This window comes from Mytilus trossulus, chromosome 3, assembly GCF_036588685.1.
Source record: "Mytilus trossulus isolate FHL-02 chromosome 3, PNRI_Mtr1.1.1.hap1, whole genome shotgun sequence".
Classification (NCBI taxonomy): domain Eukaryota; kingdom Metazoa; phylum Mollusca; class Bivalvia; order Mytilida; family Mytilidae; genus Mytilus; species Mytilus trossulus.
This window is the reverse complement of record NC_086375.1, coordinates 35,625,662-35,641,791: the sequence shown is the minus strand read 5'-3', so window position 1 is coordinate 35,641,791 and position 16,130 is coordinate 35,625,662. Positions and strand designations below refer to the sequence as shown.

The following is a 16,130-nucleotide window of genomic DNA, read 5'->3' as shown; positions in this document are numbered from 1 at the left end:
AAGCTCAAATGAGACTTTTATTTATTATAAACCAGACACACATTAAGTTTTTGTTTTGTTTTGCCTTACTACCTTTGGTGTTAATTATAAGCCAGTAAAAATACTCCAGATTTACTTATATTTTCTTTACCAGTGGTGGCAATGTGATCAAACAAATAAGTTGGTTTATAGACGACATGCAAAACATCTTTACTGTTAATTTTCAAATCAATTGGGTTTGTGGTTTAAGGTCAATGTGTTTTAACATGAGTAATATCCAGTGGCAAATTCAATCCATATTCTTGATGAGAACATAAATATAAACCCTGATTTAAATACTAGATCAACACACTGAGCGAGAATTTTAGCGCACATTTAATTAATTCATATGAATATTTATAGCAAGCATTATTTCTAAGCTACACAAAAAATCTGCTATATAGATTTAGCACTTTCAATACTAGTAAATAATTAAAAATTTGGTGACAATGTTGAATACATGCATCTATCCCATCAAACTTGATATAACGGATGCAACATATCCAGTTAAGTCTGCTTCATTTTTGACTCACATCTAGAAATTGACGATGAGGGTGGCAATGATTACAAACTTTACGACAAAAGAGATGGTATCAGCTTCCAAATTGTGAAATTTTCATTTCTATTTATCTACATACGGGGTATATATCTCACAGTTGATACAATATTCTAGGGCTTGTATTCCATATCATGATTTTATTGAAATGGGTCGCTGCTCACGAGAACGCTGTTAAACCAAAAGTTCTAAGCGGTGAAGTTTAAAATCGCCGCTTCGTAAGTTTTACAGACGCTACCAGAGATTGGTTGGCCGTTATGGAATATTCATTTTCTAGATGAAAGTGGAAATGTTCCTAATGTCAACAACAATCCCTTCCTCCCCTTTTATTGGACATTACCAGTCGATTTAGACTGATTACCAGGTTTGTACTAAGTTATAATCCTGGTACCTTTGATAACTATTGTACTAACATGAGCAACGCGATGGGTGCCGAATGTGGAGTAGGATTAGTTTACCCCTCTGCAGTACCTGAAATCAACCCGAGTTTTTGATGAGGTTCATGTTGTTAAGTCTTTAGTTGTGTATGTTGTGTTTTGTGTATTTTACTGTTTGACTGTTAATTTTTTTTCTTTTTTTAGTCATGGAGGTGTCAGTTTATTTCCGAATCATGGAATTGAATGTCCCTCTGATATCTTTTGACACTCTTATGTATTTCTCTGCCCTGAATATACTTGCATTTATTTGTAATGTGTTCCTGTCATAGAATGCTGTAATTTTAGTGGTATATAAGATATTGCCATATAAGTGCAAGGTTTGGTTAGCCACAAAACCAGGTTCAACCCATAATATTTTTCTTAATATGTTCTGTCAGAAAAGTCAGAAAAATTGCAGTTATCCAATTGTTCGTTTCTATGTGTGTCATACCTGCCAAATTTTTAACATGCCCATGGGGGTTTTGCATGCAAGATGGCTGCCATACTCCTAAAAATCTTCCAGGGGGCCTTCAAATACAGTTTGATGTTGTTTTTTGGCTTCTCCATACTATTAAAAGCCTCAACTCATTATAAAATTAATTGCTTTGTTAACATTGTGAATATAATTGCTCTTCAAAAATTTCAATTTGGGAGCCTCCATGGGGGAAATCACCCGCAAATAGTGACAGTTGGCAGGTATGGTGTGTTGCATTGTTATATGGTTTTTTTTCGATGCACTTCAGTGTTTCAGTGGTTTCGTTGTTTTCCTCTTATAGTTGTTGTATTTCCTTGTGTTTTAGTTTGTAACCCGGATTTTGAAATAGTAAATTATACTTCTTACTATTCACCAACAATTAGAAAAAAGTAAATATATTTTAAGTCCTTTATATAATTATGATACTCCAATAAGGTGCTGATATGTATTTTAATACAGTCTGTGCCAGTCTGCCTAAGAATCAGGCAGTGGTGAAACATGACCAAAAAAACCCACCCAACTTGACATTGATTTCAATTCATAGTTATGCACAAAAGTAACATTCATTTCTGTTTTCTGTTCTGGTAATAGAAGATAAAATTTGGTTGAAATGCACTGGAAATTAACAAATAAGGGGAGATAACTCTGTAATTTGCTATCATTCTAACCAATTTTCTAATCGAGTTATTTGATATTACCAGACACACACAAACAAAAGACAAATAATTTTTTACTCAGGATGGTGGTTAGTATGAAATAGAATGATTAGCTCGGCAGGGTTTTTTCTGATCATGTTTTGATTTTTACCTAAATTGCCTGATTCTTACAAAGACTGGCACTTAAACATGCTTAATTATTATAAATAAATTAATTATAAAGATGTTTGGAACATTTTACTTAGTCATAGTATAATGAACCCCTTCCTACACACCTCAAATTCTAAAAATTAATTGCCAGCATATTGTGAAATATTCTCTCTCTAAATCAAGGGGTTCTATTTTCCATGGTGGGATTAAAAACTACATATGGCAAAAATGACCATTAAGTCAGTATCATAACCCTGTAGCAATTTTCCATATGGTATTTTGAATGAAATTATAATCCTGTTACCTTTGATATCAAAATGCAACAGAGCACAGATGAATGGGAAATATACATACCAAAATACCTTAACTTATTTACAAGCAGTCACTGAACAAATAAAATAATCGATCTTACAATAGTTACTGAAGAGCCTTCGTCATTATTTAAATAGCTTTCCAGTTGTCACCATTTGAAATTGCTTTCTTTTTTATAATTCCCCCTAGACCTCTATAGTAAACCCCTATGTTCTATTTTTATCCATGGCAGTCATGTTTGTTCAATGACAGGGTCATCAGATACATTTTTCAATCAATATACCCTATTGAAAACTGTGGGTAAATTTAAGTCTACTTGGCCCAGTAGATTAGTAGAGAAGAGTTTGGTAAAAGATAACGAAAATAGTCTGTAAAGAGCAATAACTCCTTAATGGGTCAATTGACAATTTTGATTATTTGACTTAATTGTAGGTCGTATTATGCTTAACATTATTGTTGTTTACAGTTTTTCTCTGCGTATAATAATATTCAAGATAATAACAAATTTCAAAATTTTCTCAAAATTACCAATGCAGGGACAGCAACCCAACAACCAATAGGAAAACATGTGGAATGTTAATTCCTTCCTGCAAGAAGTTTCAGATAACTTAAAGTTTATAACTTCTCTAAATGTTAGTGTATAAATAATGTCATGCTATTTAAATGGGATGACAATTTACACTTTAAATACAATTTAATTTCCTGTTTTAAAAAAAAACTAAGGATTTTCTTATCCCAGGAATAGATAACCTTATCCGGATTTGGTACAACTTTTTGAAATTTTGGGTCCCCAATGCTTTACAACTTTGTACTTGTTTGGCTTTATAATTATTTTGATCGAATAGTCCCTAATGGAGACGAAACGCGCACCTGGCGTATCAAATTATAATCCTGGTACCTTTGATAACTAATTGTAGACCTTTTTACTTGAAATATAAGTCTCAAAATGCAATCGATACAGCTCATTTGAGATTATGTGATCATACTTATCCTTTCACTCTACATATAAAAAAAACATTAAATTAAACATGCCTGACAATTTACCAAGATATTGCTTGAAGACTGTTTTACTGTTTTAAAGCAGTGTGATGCAAAGTTGTGACAAATAAGTCATGAGTATAATATCCAGTTAACTTATCTATCTTTAGCTTTACAAAAATCATGATAACGAAATAAAGTTTTAAAAGTTACCCCAACTCATGTTGATGTCTCCTATTGAGTATTCACTGCATTTCTTACTAGAACCAATGCAATGATTTGCAGATTTCAAAGTTGTTTGAAAATAAACTATCCATTTAATCTAACGTATCGTGAACAATATTACATGGGTTTTCACTGTACACTATAGTCTGCCAAGAACTTCAAGGATAGAGATTCTTTTAAACAATTATCAAGTGATTTCAGTCAAATGGCCTTATTATAGATTTTATGTTGATGAACACTATAAAGTTTTCAGGATGAATGGTTCACGCTGTAACAGATTCTTTAATATTATAATTGTTTGCAAAATAATATGCAAACATGCCAATTTTGGTAAAAATAAATCAAAAATCATAATTCAAGGGCAGAAACTCTAAACACTCATTGCATTTTTTGGAGATCTTGTATTGCTAATAATTTTTGCAGCATATTCTTTCTGCCAGTGTTTAAATTATTAGTGAAAATCCTATAATTTTAAAAATTCCTATGGGTATTAAATAAGCAGATGTGGTATGATTCATAACCAATGAAACAACTATCAAACAAAGGCAGGACAATAATTTTGACAACTACATTGTACTACAGTCTTCAACTATTACAATAACCAATACTGTTAAGGTAACTATAAGCCACTGTGATGACAAAATGTATATCAGTTGAGAGAGAAAACCAATGGACTGATTTATGCTAAAAACTAAATTTTAGAAGAATTAAGACAGGAAGCAACCAAGCACAATCACACGATTACAGATTTCTTACTTTAGACAGACATATGGACTGGGCATGGTCAAACATATTTGTGTACCTATAAATATTTGTTAGTCAATAACATTTTCATCATGGTGCAATCTTTCAAATCTGTGGAATTGTTTGTGATATTGTAAATACAAAGGGGTATATCATATAAAATGTAAATTGAGGAACTAGCAAAAGTATTAAAGAGTATATTGCTAATGGCCATACAAAACAAGAAACATGTTATTAAAACAATATTTATTGTGTTATGATAAAATTTCCATGACTACATCTACACAATGGTATAAACAATGTCAAGACATACACACACATTTATGTATAGAAAATAATGCTAAACACTGTTTTGTGACTTGAGTACAAGCATTAAGCTGTTAAAACTCATCATAAGCAATTTACATTGTTTGCAGTTCTCCTAAAATAGTAGCATTGAAACAATGACATGATAAGTGAGAAATGTAGAAATGTAATGGCTATGTCAATGAAAACCTTGCTTAAAATACCACGAATATCTTATCAATATTTCTTCCAATTAAAAAAGCCCACTCCTATCTACAATAATCCAGATTCCTGATAACGGTTGTTTATAAATGTATTAAATACAGTTACCGGTAAATAATAAAAAAAAAAATCAAACCAAAGCATGCAAGTTCAATTCTGATATAACAGCTGTCTATAAATTCCTTAGATGTGTTTTATCATTTGACTATGATTAGGGACATTCAATTTTGAATTTTTCTCGGAGTTCAGTATTTTTGAGATTTTATTTTTTTGGTTTTCAAAATTGTTTTTAAATAAATTTTGAATAATATACTGGAATTTTGCTGTCTAAGAAATTTACATGATGGAAAACAGAAAAAACTTAAAAATAAAATAGCCTCACATCAGATCATCATGAAGATAATGATCATATAAATGCATTTAAAACAGATAAAATAATCAACAACCATGTAAGGTATTAATGGCACTAATAATAATATTTCATGGTTCCTTAAAATGTCTTATTTGAATTTCAAACTTTCTTTATGACAAACATCAGTAATTCCATAAATGGCTGATATTGAAACCAGTCAAAACAATCAATATAGTTCCAAATCTTTATAACAAGTCATCACATGTATTACGTGCATTATTGTTGAACTACTATATATAGTAACTGTACTATTTTTTACAGGTATAATGAACATAATACAATAACATGATGTCTAGTCCCGAGGAAATGCTATTACAAAACACATGTCAGACAAACTTTTTATGGAACGTATTTATAAAAAAATAATTGTGACCTGTTATATTTCTATGATCAGTTAACTGGTAAATGTGGTTCAAAACCTTAATTTGTATGATTTAAAAAAAGTTTTTATCATAATAGGCATATATAAATTTCATATTGATGTGACTGAAATACCATGGTAACCTACCATAAACTAAATTTTAATCTGATATGGTATGCAAAAATAGACACTCTAACCTAAAAACACATTTTGCCCTACTGTTGTATTGAAAGCAGTGAACTAACATACATGTAGCTATGAACATGGCAAAAAGATGCTGTCATATGGAACTTCTAATTCTATGTTCATACTTGATGGCAGGTGTGGGTAGGATTGGGGTTAAAGGTTGAATTTCGGAGCTATGGTCCAAGTTAGATCTTAGCTATTCATAGACTGTTGTGTTAATAATTATTCACTTTATGTCCTTCAATTTCATTTACAGTTGAAAGGTCAATGCAAATCTACTTTTTGACAGTTTTAAAATTAACACTTCCAACCTTCTCAAGGAAGTTTATATTTTAGTATATTAATTTTATGAAATTAATAAAATTCATGATTAGGTCTGTAAACATAAACATTTATTTACATGTCTATGATTTATAAAAACCAAAGCTGCCATTATAACAGTATTTTTGTTTAATCAACAAAAAAAGCTATAAAATAAAAGGTACATACTGTGGATTCATAAGTATACAATGCATACTTATTTTTATGCAGTGTGTTGGTATTGGTGTAACTTGTAATTAAGTCCGTTAAATTATGTCGGCTAGAATCTAGAACTTGTAAAAAAACAAAATCAAAAGTCTTCACAAAAATTATGTCCAATCCATGAAAATTGTTCATGTTTTGTACCCAAAATAATAAGGCAATCCACAGTATTGTGAATTTTTGTTTCACAATATCTGACAAGCAAAAATGGCCTACTAGTAATATATGCAACATATTCAATTAATGGCAAACATTTTGACATGCACAAACTTTCAACAGTAAACTTTTATCCTGCACCAATGGTAATAACATCTGATAAGCAAGAAAAGAATGAATGACTTAATAACTGCAAATGCACAGTACATAAAAGTTCAACTTACTATATAGAATGGCTTATAAGAAAAGGAAGCTTTGCTTTAAAATATAAAATGATTCAAAAATAAAATTTCTAAAATACATGTACTAAATAACAACAAAATGTTGACAATGATAAAATGATACAAACTATTCTGATTACTTTTGATACATTTTTTTATTTTTGACAAATTTACTAGCATTTTTTTTCAAGTCTCTGATATCCTCTGAATCTTCGTAATCTGATTCAGACTCTGATTCTTCATTCTTCTGTGTGTTGTCATCTATAAAAGAATCATTGTAATCATAGGTATTAGGTTGGCCATCATCTTCTTCATCTTCATCACCAGTTTTAGCTGAATTAGAAAAATACAAAATTTTAATCAAATTCGGTTTTTTCCAGTATTTTAATTTTTATAAATATCAGTCGACCTGGTTTAAAATCCTCGTCTGTGGTCCGCAAATATCTACATTTTGTTCCAATCATCAAATTAATCTTAAAAGTTTTTCGTTTGCCTTGTCTAGAATCTTTAGATAAGGGGGATAGGACCTTTATCAGGACCCAGGGATCAGCTGTTTTTAAGCTCGGGATTTCGTGATTGACCCTTTCTGGATTCAGAAATTCTTTTTTGGGGATTTCGGGATGCCCGGATTTACTTTATTTAATTTCCAGACCTCGGGATTTTGTGTTTTTAGGCACGGGATTTCAGGATCAGGACCCCTCCTATCCCCCCTCTTAGATACATCCAATATTAGATAGTGTATTATCAATTTATTGTCAGCTGTTTTATAACACTTGACAAAATAGAACTTTACATATTGAGTAGACATTAAGACCTTATTGTCAGCTCTAGATGCCCTTTTGTAATTACTGCAATTATATTGATATGGTACCACACAAGTTTTAATGAATTTAAATATACTCCTAACATGTCAATGTCTATCTAAAAAAAGAATGTGTCCATAGTACACGGATGCCCCACTTTTAGTACCATTTTCTATATTCTGGGGACTATGAAATTGGGGTCAAAAATCTAATTTGTCATTTTAATTAGAAAGCTAATATCATAGGGAAAATGTATACTAAGTTTCAAGTTGATTGGACTTCAACATCATCAAATACTACCTTGACCAAAAACTTTAGCCTTCAGCGGGACAGACGAACGAAAGAACGGCTTGACAAAAGACGCACAGACCAGAAAACATAATGCTCCTCTTATATCGTAGGTGGGATATAAAAATGATGAAAAATATTATTGAGGCAATGCTGTGTATTGTTATTATAAAGATATCTCTATTTTCAAATTTTGTACAAGTAAAAAACATTTTTAAGCAATAATTTATACATTTGATTACATGTGCAAGATACTTTTATACATTGTATAACTTGTATTTTTGCATCATACAAGTTATAACATGTACAATATTTCTGTACAGTTTAACATGTACAAAATCACAACTTGTGCAGGACATATACATTGTATTTCTAAACTAGATGTGTCAAAGCAAAACAAATGGCCCTGTCCCAAAAAGTTGAAAAATCTGCGATTTCAATAACACATGTGGACACAAACATGATGGTAGTCTCATTGATATGTTCATAATTATAAATTAACTGTTAACAAAACTCAGCTCAAATATGGAGGCCTATAGAAAAAAAGTCTGTATAACTGTTAACAAAACTCAGCTCAAAATTTGGAGGCAAACAGAAAAAGAGTCTGTATAAATGTGATCTCAACAATTTTCAAAGTTGTAAACCCTTAATTTTGGCAAAAATTAATGGAAAGGAAGAAAATTTAAACTTGATCTGTAACTCATCATGAGTAACTGACATACAAAAAATCAGCCAAATATCTGAAAGCGTTTAAAAAAAAAATCTGTATAATGGTTTGTTGCGGAATGATGGAATGATGGAATTTCAGAAAAGGGCCATATATATTTTTTTATTGAAATTGCTACTCATTTATAACATAAACCCTTTTAATAGAAATTTACTTATTTTTCAAGGTATGGGCCTTTTCTACAGTGTCAGGTTTTGTTTGTGGCTGTGTGCAAAGAAATGGTTAAGTTTAATCATGTGCAAAGCAAACAAGAGGCTCTCAAGAGCCTGAATCGCTCACCTGAATTTTTTTGGTTTAATCTCTCATCAATGATTATTTTGGCTTTTCAATTTATTTAAATGTTCTTTAAATCGTCCTATTCTCTTCAAAAGCCAAAAAAAAATTCATTTTTTCCTATGTTCTATTTTAGCCATAGGAGCTATGTTTCTTGACATACAAGGAAATGAAATATAAAATTTATACTAGATACTCTGAAACTCTGAAACTCATTTAGCCTAAGTTTGGCTGAAATTGATACAGCAGTTTCAAAGGAGAAGATTTTTTAAAGTAAGTCAACATGATGAACAAATTGTGAAAAAAGTCTTTAAAGGGCAATAACCCCTTAAGGGGTCAATTGACAATTTTGGTCATATTAACTTATTTGTAGATCTTACTTTGCTGATCATTTTTGCTGTTTACAGTTTATCTTTATCTATAATAATATTCAAGATATTGACCAAAAACTGCAAAATTTCCTTAAAATTACCAATTAAGTGGCAGCAACCCAACAATGGTTTGTTTGATTCATCTGAAAATTTCAGGGCTGATAGATCTTGACCTAATGAACATTTAAACCCCTTGACAGATTTGCTCTAAATGCTTTCGTTTTTGAGATATAAGCCAAAAACTGCATTTGACCCCTATGTTCTATTTTAAGTATCGGCGGCCATGTTTTTTGACGGATCAAAAATCTAAGCACACACTATGTGCAGGATAATCTAAGGAACAATCATTCTTAGTTTCATCCAAATCCATTCAGTAGTTTCAGAGGAGAAGATTTTTTAAAGTTAGCAAATATGATGAACAAATTGTGAAAGATTGCCATTAAAGGACAATAACCCCTTAAGGGGTCAATTGACAATTTTGGTCATATTAACTTATTTGTAGATCTTACTTTGCTGATCATTTTTGCTGTTTACAGTTTATCTTTATCTATAATAATATTCAAGATATTGACCAAAAACTGCAAAATTTCCTTAAAATTACCAATTAAGTGGCAGCAACCCAACAATGGTTTGTTTGATTCATCTGAAAATTTCAGGGCTGATAGATCTTGACCTAATAAATATTTAAACCCCTTGTCAGATTTGCTCTAAATGCTTTCATTTTTGAGATATAAGCCAAAAACTGCATTTGACCCCTATGTTCTATTTTAAGTAACATCGGCCATGTTTTTTGACGGATCAAAAATCTAAGCACACACTTTGTGCAGGATAATCTAAGGAACAATCATGCTAAGTTTCATCCAAAACCATTCAGTAGTTTCAGAGGAGAAGATTTTTTAAAGTTAGCAAATATGATGAACAAATTGTGAAAAATTGCCATTAAAGGACAATAACCCCTTAAGGGGTCAATTGACAATTTTGGTCATATTAACTTATTTGTAGATCTTACTTTGCTGATCATTTTTGCTGTTTACAGTTTATCGTTATCTATAATAATATTCAAGATATTGACCAAAAACTGCAAAATTTCCTTAAAATTACCAATTAAGTGGCAGCAACCCAACAATGGTTTGTTTGATTCATCTGAAAATTTCAGGGCTGATAGATCTTGACCTAATGAACATTTAAACCCCTTGTCAGATTTGCTCTAAATGCTTTCGTTTTTGAGATATAAGCCAAAAACTGCCTTTGACCCCTATGTTCTATTTTAAGTAACGGCGGCCATGTTTTTTGACGGATCAAAAATCGAGGCGCACACTTTGTGCAGGATATACTAAGGAACAATCATGCTAAGTTTCATTCAAATCCATTCAGTAGTTTCAGAGGAGAAGATGTTTGAAAAATTGTTAACGACGACAGAAGACGTCGACGGACGCCAAGTGATGAGAAAAGCTCACATGGCCTTTTAGGCCAGGTGAGCTAATAAAAAGTGGTATTAACGATGCACAAATTTAGAATAATGACATTGTTTGTGACTTAAGGCATGTTAAGTTACAAGAATTGCTGAAGCAGTAAATGTAAATTAATAAAACAAATCTTGTGACTAACCTTCAATACAAAGATTAAAATATATTATTTTTTTTTAAATACTAGTACTACATGTACTATGAAAGTATAATTCGTTGGTATCAATTATCGTAGTTTGAGTAACATTTACATGTACATGGGTTTTTAAATTAGTGGATTATAGTTGTCTAAAAAAAAATTTAAACCATTAAATACGAAGGTTACAAATTGTCTGGATTGAAGGAAAATGCTAAGTAAACATAGACACATGTAAATGTGTAAATGGTAGTGATCACAGGTCATTATTCTATTTCACACATAAAGATAGTCGGTAAGATAAATTTGTTACATAGTGTGCTAGTGACATAATACGGTATATATGGGGTCAGTAAATTAAATATGGGGATTCAAGCTTTTCTCTCACCCCATATATACCGTATTAGGTCACAAGCACACTCTGTAACTAATATTGCTTTTTTGTTAGTACACTCAACAGTTAACAAATATACAACAGCAAAGAAGAGGTGAATATCAAAGCTCAGCACATCTAGCACAAGCCATACAACAAATGGCACCAAATTGACTTTTACTTCTATAGATTTTCATGGAATAAAAAAATTTGCAATCAAACAATTACTTTTTTTCTGCAAGCAATTTTTGAAGGACCAACTCCTATTGAAAATAAATCTTTTTCTTTACCTCTTTTATTAAAAAATAAGTTCAAAATTTTACATAATTTACTCTTCAATCTGATGTTTACGTTCTAATATATAAAAATGTGGATAATGACATAATTGTCATATAAAGCAGAATAGCATTTGAACCTGATCTGAAAAAAGATTTGAAGAACTAAAAGTCAAATTGGTTTCGACTAAACTAAACCACAAACCTGCTTTAGCCTTGCCGAAGATGTTTTGTTTACTTTTGTCTTTTCTGTCACATAAAAATTAATAAATTTACATTAAATGTTATTTTTTAAACAATTTTGATATAGCCTGCTGTAGAAAAACACAATGTAAACAAAACAATTAATAAAAAGAAAAGCAAATAATAAAGTTTTGAACATGACATGCATTCAAAATAACCAACTGGTTATATTACAACCTGTTTAAAGCAAGAGAGAGAAATGTAACTGCAACATATTATAGGCATAAAACATTTACAACCAAAACCATTCACAAATTACTGTAGATTATTGTTATTATTGGATACCACTTTTCGTGGATATTGTTGGAACAGTTGAACCACTAAATGTTTAACAAATGACACATTTTTTTTATAAGGTTAAATGCAAACTTTGGCAAAACACAAAATTAAATACCTAACTTATATACAAGTTTTCCCCATCCACAAAGATTGGCACCCATTTTTTGTGCTACTGGTCAGTTCAATTTAATCATTAACTATCTATTTTTTTAAGTTTTTTAAGAAACAATGTAATTAAGGTTAAACAGCTCTTTCAGAAAGTTATTATCTCTCATTTCATCTTTTTCTGTAACGCATACATACTAAAAAGTATGTGTTTTTACTGTGCCCCCACCTAGCAATCTACCCTTATTTTTATCCCCTACTCTAAACATGTTTTGATAAAGAACTGTTAAAGTCACAATGATGCTCCTATTGACTTAAAGTAAAAAAAAATATTCAAAATAAAAATTTAAAAAAATCACTATTTTTTTTTTTTTTTAATACCAACCTACTTTTTTTTCAGCTTGTGACAATAAACTCACATTGTTTTTTGTTTGGCCTAAACAGACTTGCTTAATAAAGTATAACATTTGATTCTGTCAGTTTTACTGGAATTCCTCCCCCCTTTTTAAATTTACCTTGGAGTTTTGTATTGGTTTTATACTTTTTGGTGCTTATATCCAAAACTGTTTTTCTACTTTATTGATCTTATAACTCAAACAGTGCCCTTCTAATATGAGAGTATTATCTTACCTATTTAATGATCCTTCGTCCACACTATCATCACTGTTTATATTATCATAACTTTCATCACCAGGATGACTATAGTCTTTAAAATGGGCCTCATTTTTCCTGCAATAGAAATACATTTTGTACTTAAAACTGTGTAGTGCTTTTTATAAAAAAAAATTCTAAAACTTTTCTGACTATTTCTCAAGCAAACTGCTACCTTCATTTTACCTACAAATTAGGAATATCAAAACAATACATTGCTCATTTGTATTGCTAAATCAAAGTTTTGAATTTTGGGTCCGATGACCTTAAAGGAATTCCTTTTTTTGAACGTTTTATTATATATTTTTAAATACCTATTTAAATATGTCAGTTATCCAATTCTCAATAATAAATTCATCATTCATTCTCGGAATTACAATACTCACAGCTAATACTAACCTATAACATTTTTTACCAAACATGCAACGCTTTCTATGCTTTCTAATTTTCTTGGGCTTTTTAGGTTTTTCTTCGTCATTTTCTTTCTTCTTTCCTTTAGTATCTTTTTCTTGTTTTTCTTCTTCTCCAGACACTTCCTCTTCTCCAGATTCTGATCCCTCTTCTGATGAAGTCTCCTTTTTAGAAGAGGCCCTACCTCGTCCTTTTGGAGGAGGACTTGGTTTTTTCTTAGCTAAATAGTCTCTTTTACTTTGTTTTGGTGAAAAATCTTCTGAAGATTCATCTTCACTTTCATCATAATCTTTGAATTTTTTGGCTGCTTTGACACTTGCCCTCCTCTGACTAGGTCGGGGGACATATTCCTCTTCGTCTTCTTCATCAGAATAATCAGAACCGTATCTTCGTTTTTTCTTTTTAGCACCTCTACCTGGGGTTCTTCTTGAAGGTTTCTCTACTTTCATCTGAAATGATATTTATAATCCAATAAAGAGACAGCTTTTAAAATTCCTAGAAAACTTCATTGCATAACATTTATTTCTTAAGGCTCTTAAGAACTTTCATCAACAACAAGTCCTTCAATTCAAACCATTTGACTTCAATTTTGTATTCTTATCTAACCTTGTATACAAATGTGATTTTTAAAAGACAACATAACTGCATCATTTCCAAACTTGTCATCTTGAATAAAATAAGGGCATTAAAGGTATTGTTCAGATTTTTATTCTATACTTTTTAAATGTTATATTCAGTTTATAAAATTGAAATTTGGTCTGTAGATAAGAAAGGAAATTTCAGTCAAGATACAATATAAAACAATTTCATCATTGGTTTGTATTTTTCAAAATATTGTAGGTAAAATTTTTAATAAATTCCTTACATCATATCAAACTTTTCCTACATTTTGGTCTTGATAGATATCTTCATAGGGACACAAGCTAAACTGACATTACTCTGTATAAGGACCATAATAGCATTGTTTCACCAACATTTTGTTCAAATTAAGCAATTTCAGAGAAATCAAAACTGAACTTCATATAGGCAAACAAAATACTAAATTAAAACTAGATTCTATATCTAGCATTGAAAGTTCCAGTCTTGGTATAGACATGCTTAATGCTGAGAAGTTTGAGCACTTACTGTAAAAGCAGAAATTTATGTGGAGAATTTAATTTTGTTTATTTGGTGGAAAGAATATATTCACAAAAATTAAAAGTAAACCATTAAAATTTAAACTTCATATCAAATCACTTCCATTTAACAACAAGAGTGCACACACTGAAATGTCTCGCCTTCTTTACTAATCATTGATATTATGTTGATAGTCCTAAATATAAAGCTTTATTACAACTTTCACATTAACTAAGATAGCTAAACAAAGGTCAATGAACCATAAAAATTTGTAAGGGTTCCGCGGAACCCAGTGTCTCGCCTACTTTTGCTGTAAATCGCAGGCTCAACAACAATGAGGAAAAAATCAATAAAAATGTTCCTCTTGATACAATCTTTTGATTGTAAGAAACTACTGTCCAAGTTTGGTAAAAATCCAGCATAGTTGATGAATCTAATAAATGCTTTAAAACTTTAACTGCAGACTTTACACGTGTGTAATGTTAACTGGAAGAAAATCTAAGTCCATTTAAAAGTAAAATACGGAAAAAGTGGATTTTTTTTTTCTTCACAATTTACTTCAGGATACTATCTTATGATCATTAATAAACTTCTGTCCAATTTTGGTTCCAACCCAGGATAGTTTAAGAAAGTTATTAAAATTTTAAAATCTTTAACCACAGAGTGAATGTAATGTTTCCCCGCAGAAAAACTAAGTCCATTTACAAGTAAAATATGGAAAAAATGGAATTTTATTTTTACAAAATTTTCTTCTGGATACTATCTTTTGATCATAAACAAGCTTCTGTCAAAGTTTGGTAGAAATCCAGTATAGTTTAAGAAAGTTATTAAAATTTCACAGAGTGAATATTTGTGGACGCAGCAGCCGACACCATGTAGGATCACTTAGTCTCGCTTTTTCGACAAAGTCGAAGGCTCAACAAAAATGAGGTCACAGTCAAATGAACCATGCCAGGCAGACATGTACATCTAGCAATGCTTCCATACAACAAATATAGTTGACCTATTACTTATAGTTTAAGAAAAATAGACCAAAACAAAACAAAAACTTAACACTGTGCAATGAACCGTGAAATTGAGGTCATGGTCAAATAAAACCTGCAGGACTGACATATAGATCATAATATATTTCCATACACCAAATATAGTTGACCTTTGGCAAATAATATTAGATAAAAAGACCAAAACTTAAAAACTCAACTTTGACTACTGAACCATGAAAATGAGGTCAAGGTCAGATGACATCTGCCCGCTAGACGTATACACCTTACAATCATTCCATACAACAAATATAGTAGACCTATTGCTTATAGTATCTGAGATATGGACTTGACCACCAAAACTTAACCTTGTTCCCTGATCCATGAAACGAGGTTGAGGTCAAGTGGTGGGGTTCATGTTGTTTATTCTTTAGTTTTCTATGTTGTGTCATGTGTACTATTGTTTTTCTGTTTGTCTTTTTCATTTTTAGCCATGGCGTTGTCAGTTTGATATTGATTTATGAGTTTGACTGTCCCTTTTGTATCTTTCGTCCCTCTTTTATTCCTTCTACCCCTCTCTTTTTATATAACTGCAAAAAATAATGGTATGATGTCATCGTCGTCATCTGCATTTGGAGACTGGAGACAATAACTTGTGTATAAATATTTCAATTGCTTTGAAATTGTACCACAATATTCAATACCACAAGAAGAAGGTTGGGATTTATTTTAAGGGTT

General features: G+C 30.9%; 1 protein-coding gene across 2 annotated transcripts in view; it reads right to left on the bottom strand.

The window, feature by feature from the left end:
* Positions 1 to 4,761: 4,761 nt before the first annotated feature.
* Positions 4,762 to 16,130, bottom strand: part of LOC134711339 (aprataxin and PNK-like factor) — a 29,379-nt gene continuing 18,010 nt past the window's right edge. The window contains exons 13-16 of one of the 2 annotated variants that reach the window (XM_063571883.1): positions 13,285 to 13,745; positions 12,865 to 12,963; positions 11,813 to 11,856; positions 4,762 to 7,228 (exon numbers count right to left, since the gene is read on the bottom strand). In XM_063571883.1, coding sequence (XP_063427953.1) covers positions 7,032 to 7,228; positions 11,813 to 11,856; positions 12,865 to 12,963; positions 13,285 to 13,745 — 801 coding nt within the window. In that variant the 3' untranslated portion in view covers positions 4,762 to 7,031. The remainder of the gene's footprint in view (positions 7,229 to 11,812; positions 11,857 to 12,864; positions 12,964 to 13,284; positions 13,746 to 16,130) is intronic. The other variant, XM_063571884.1, reaches the window with a different exon arrangement.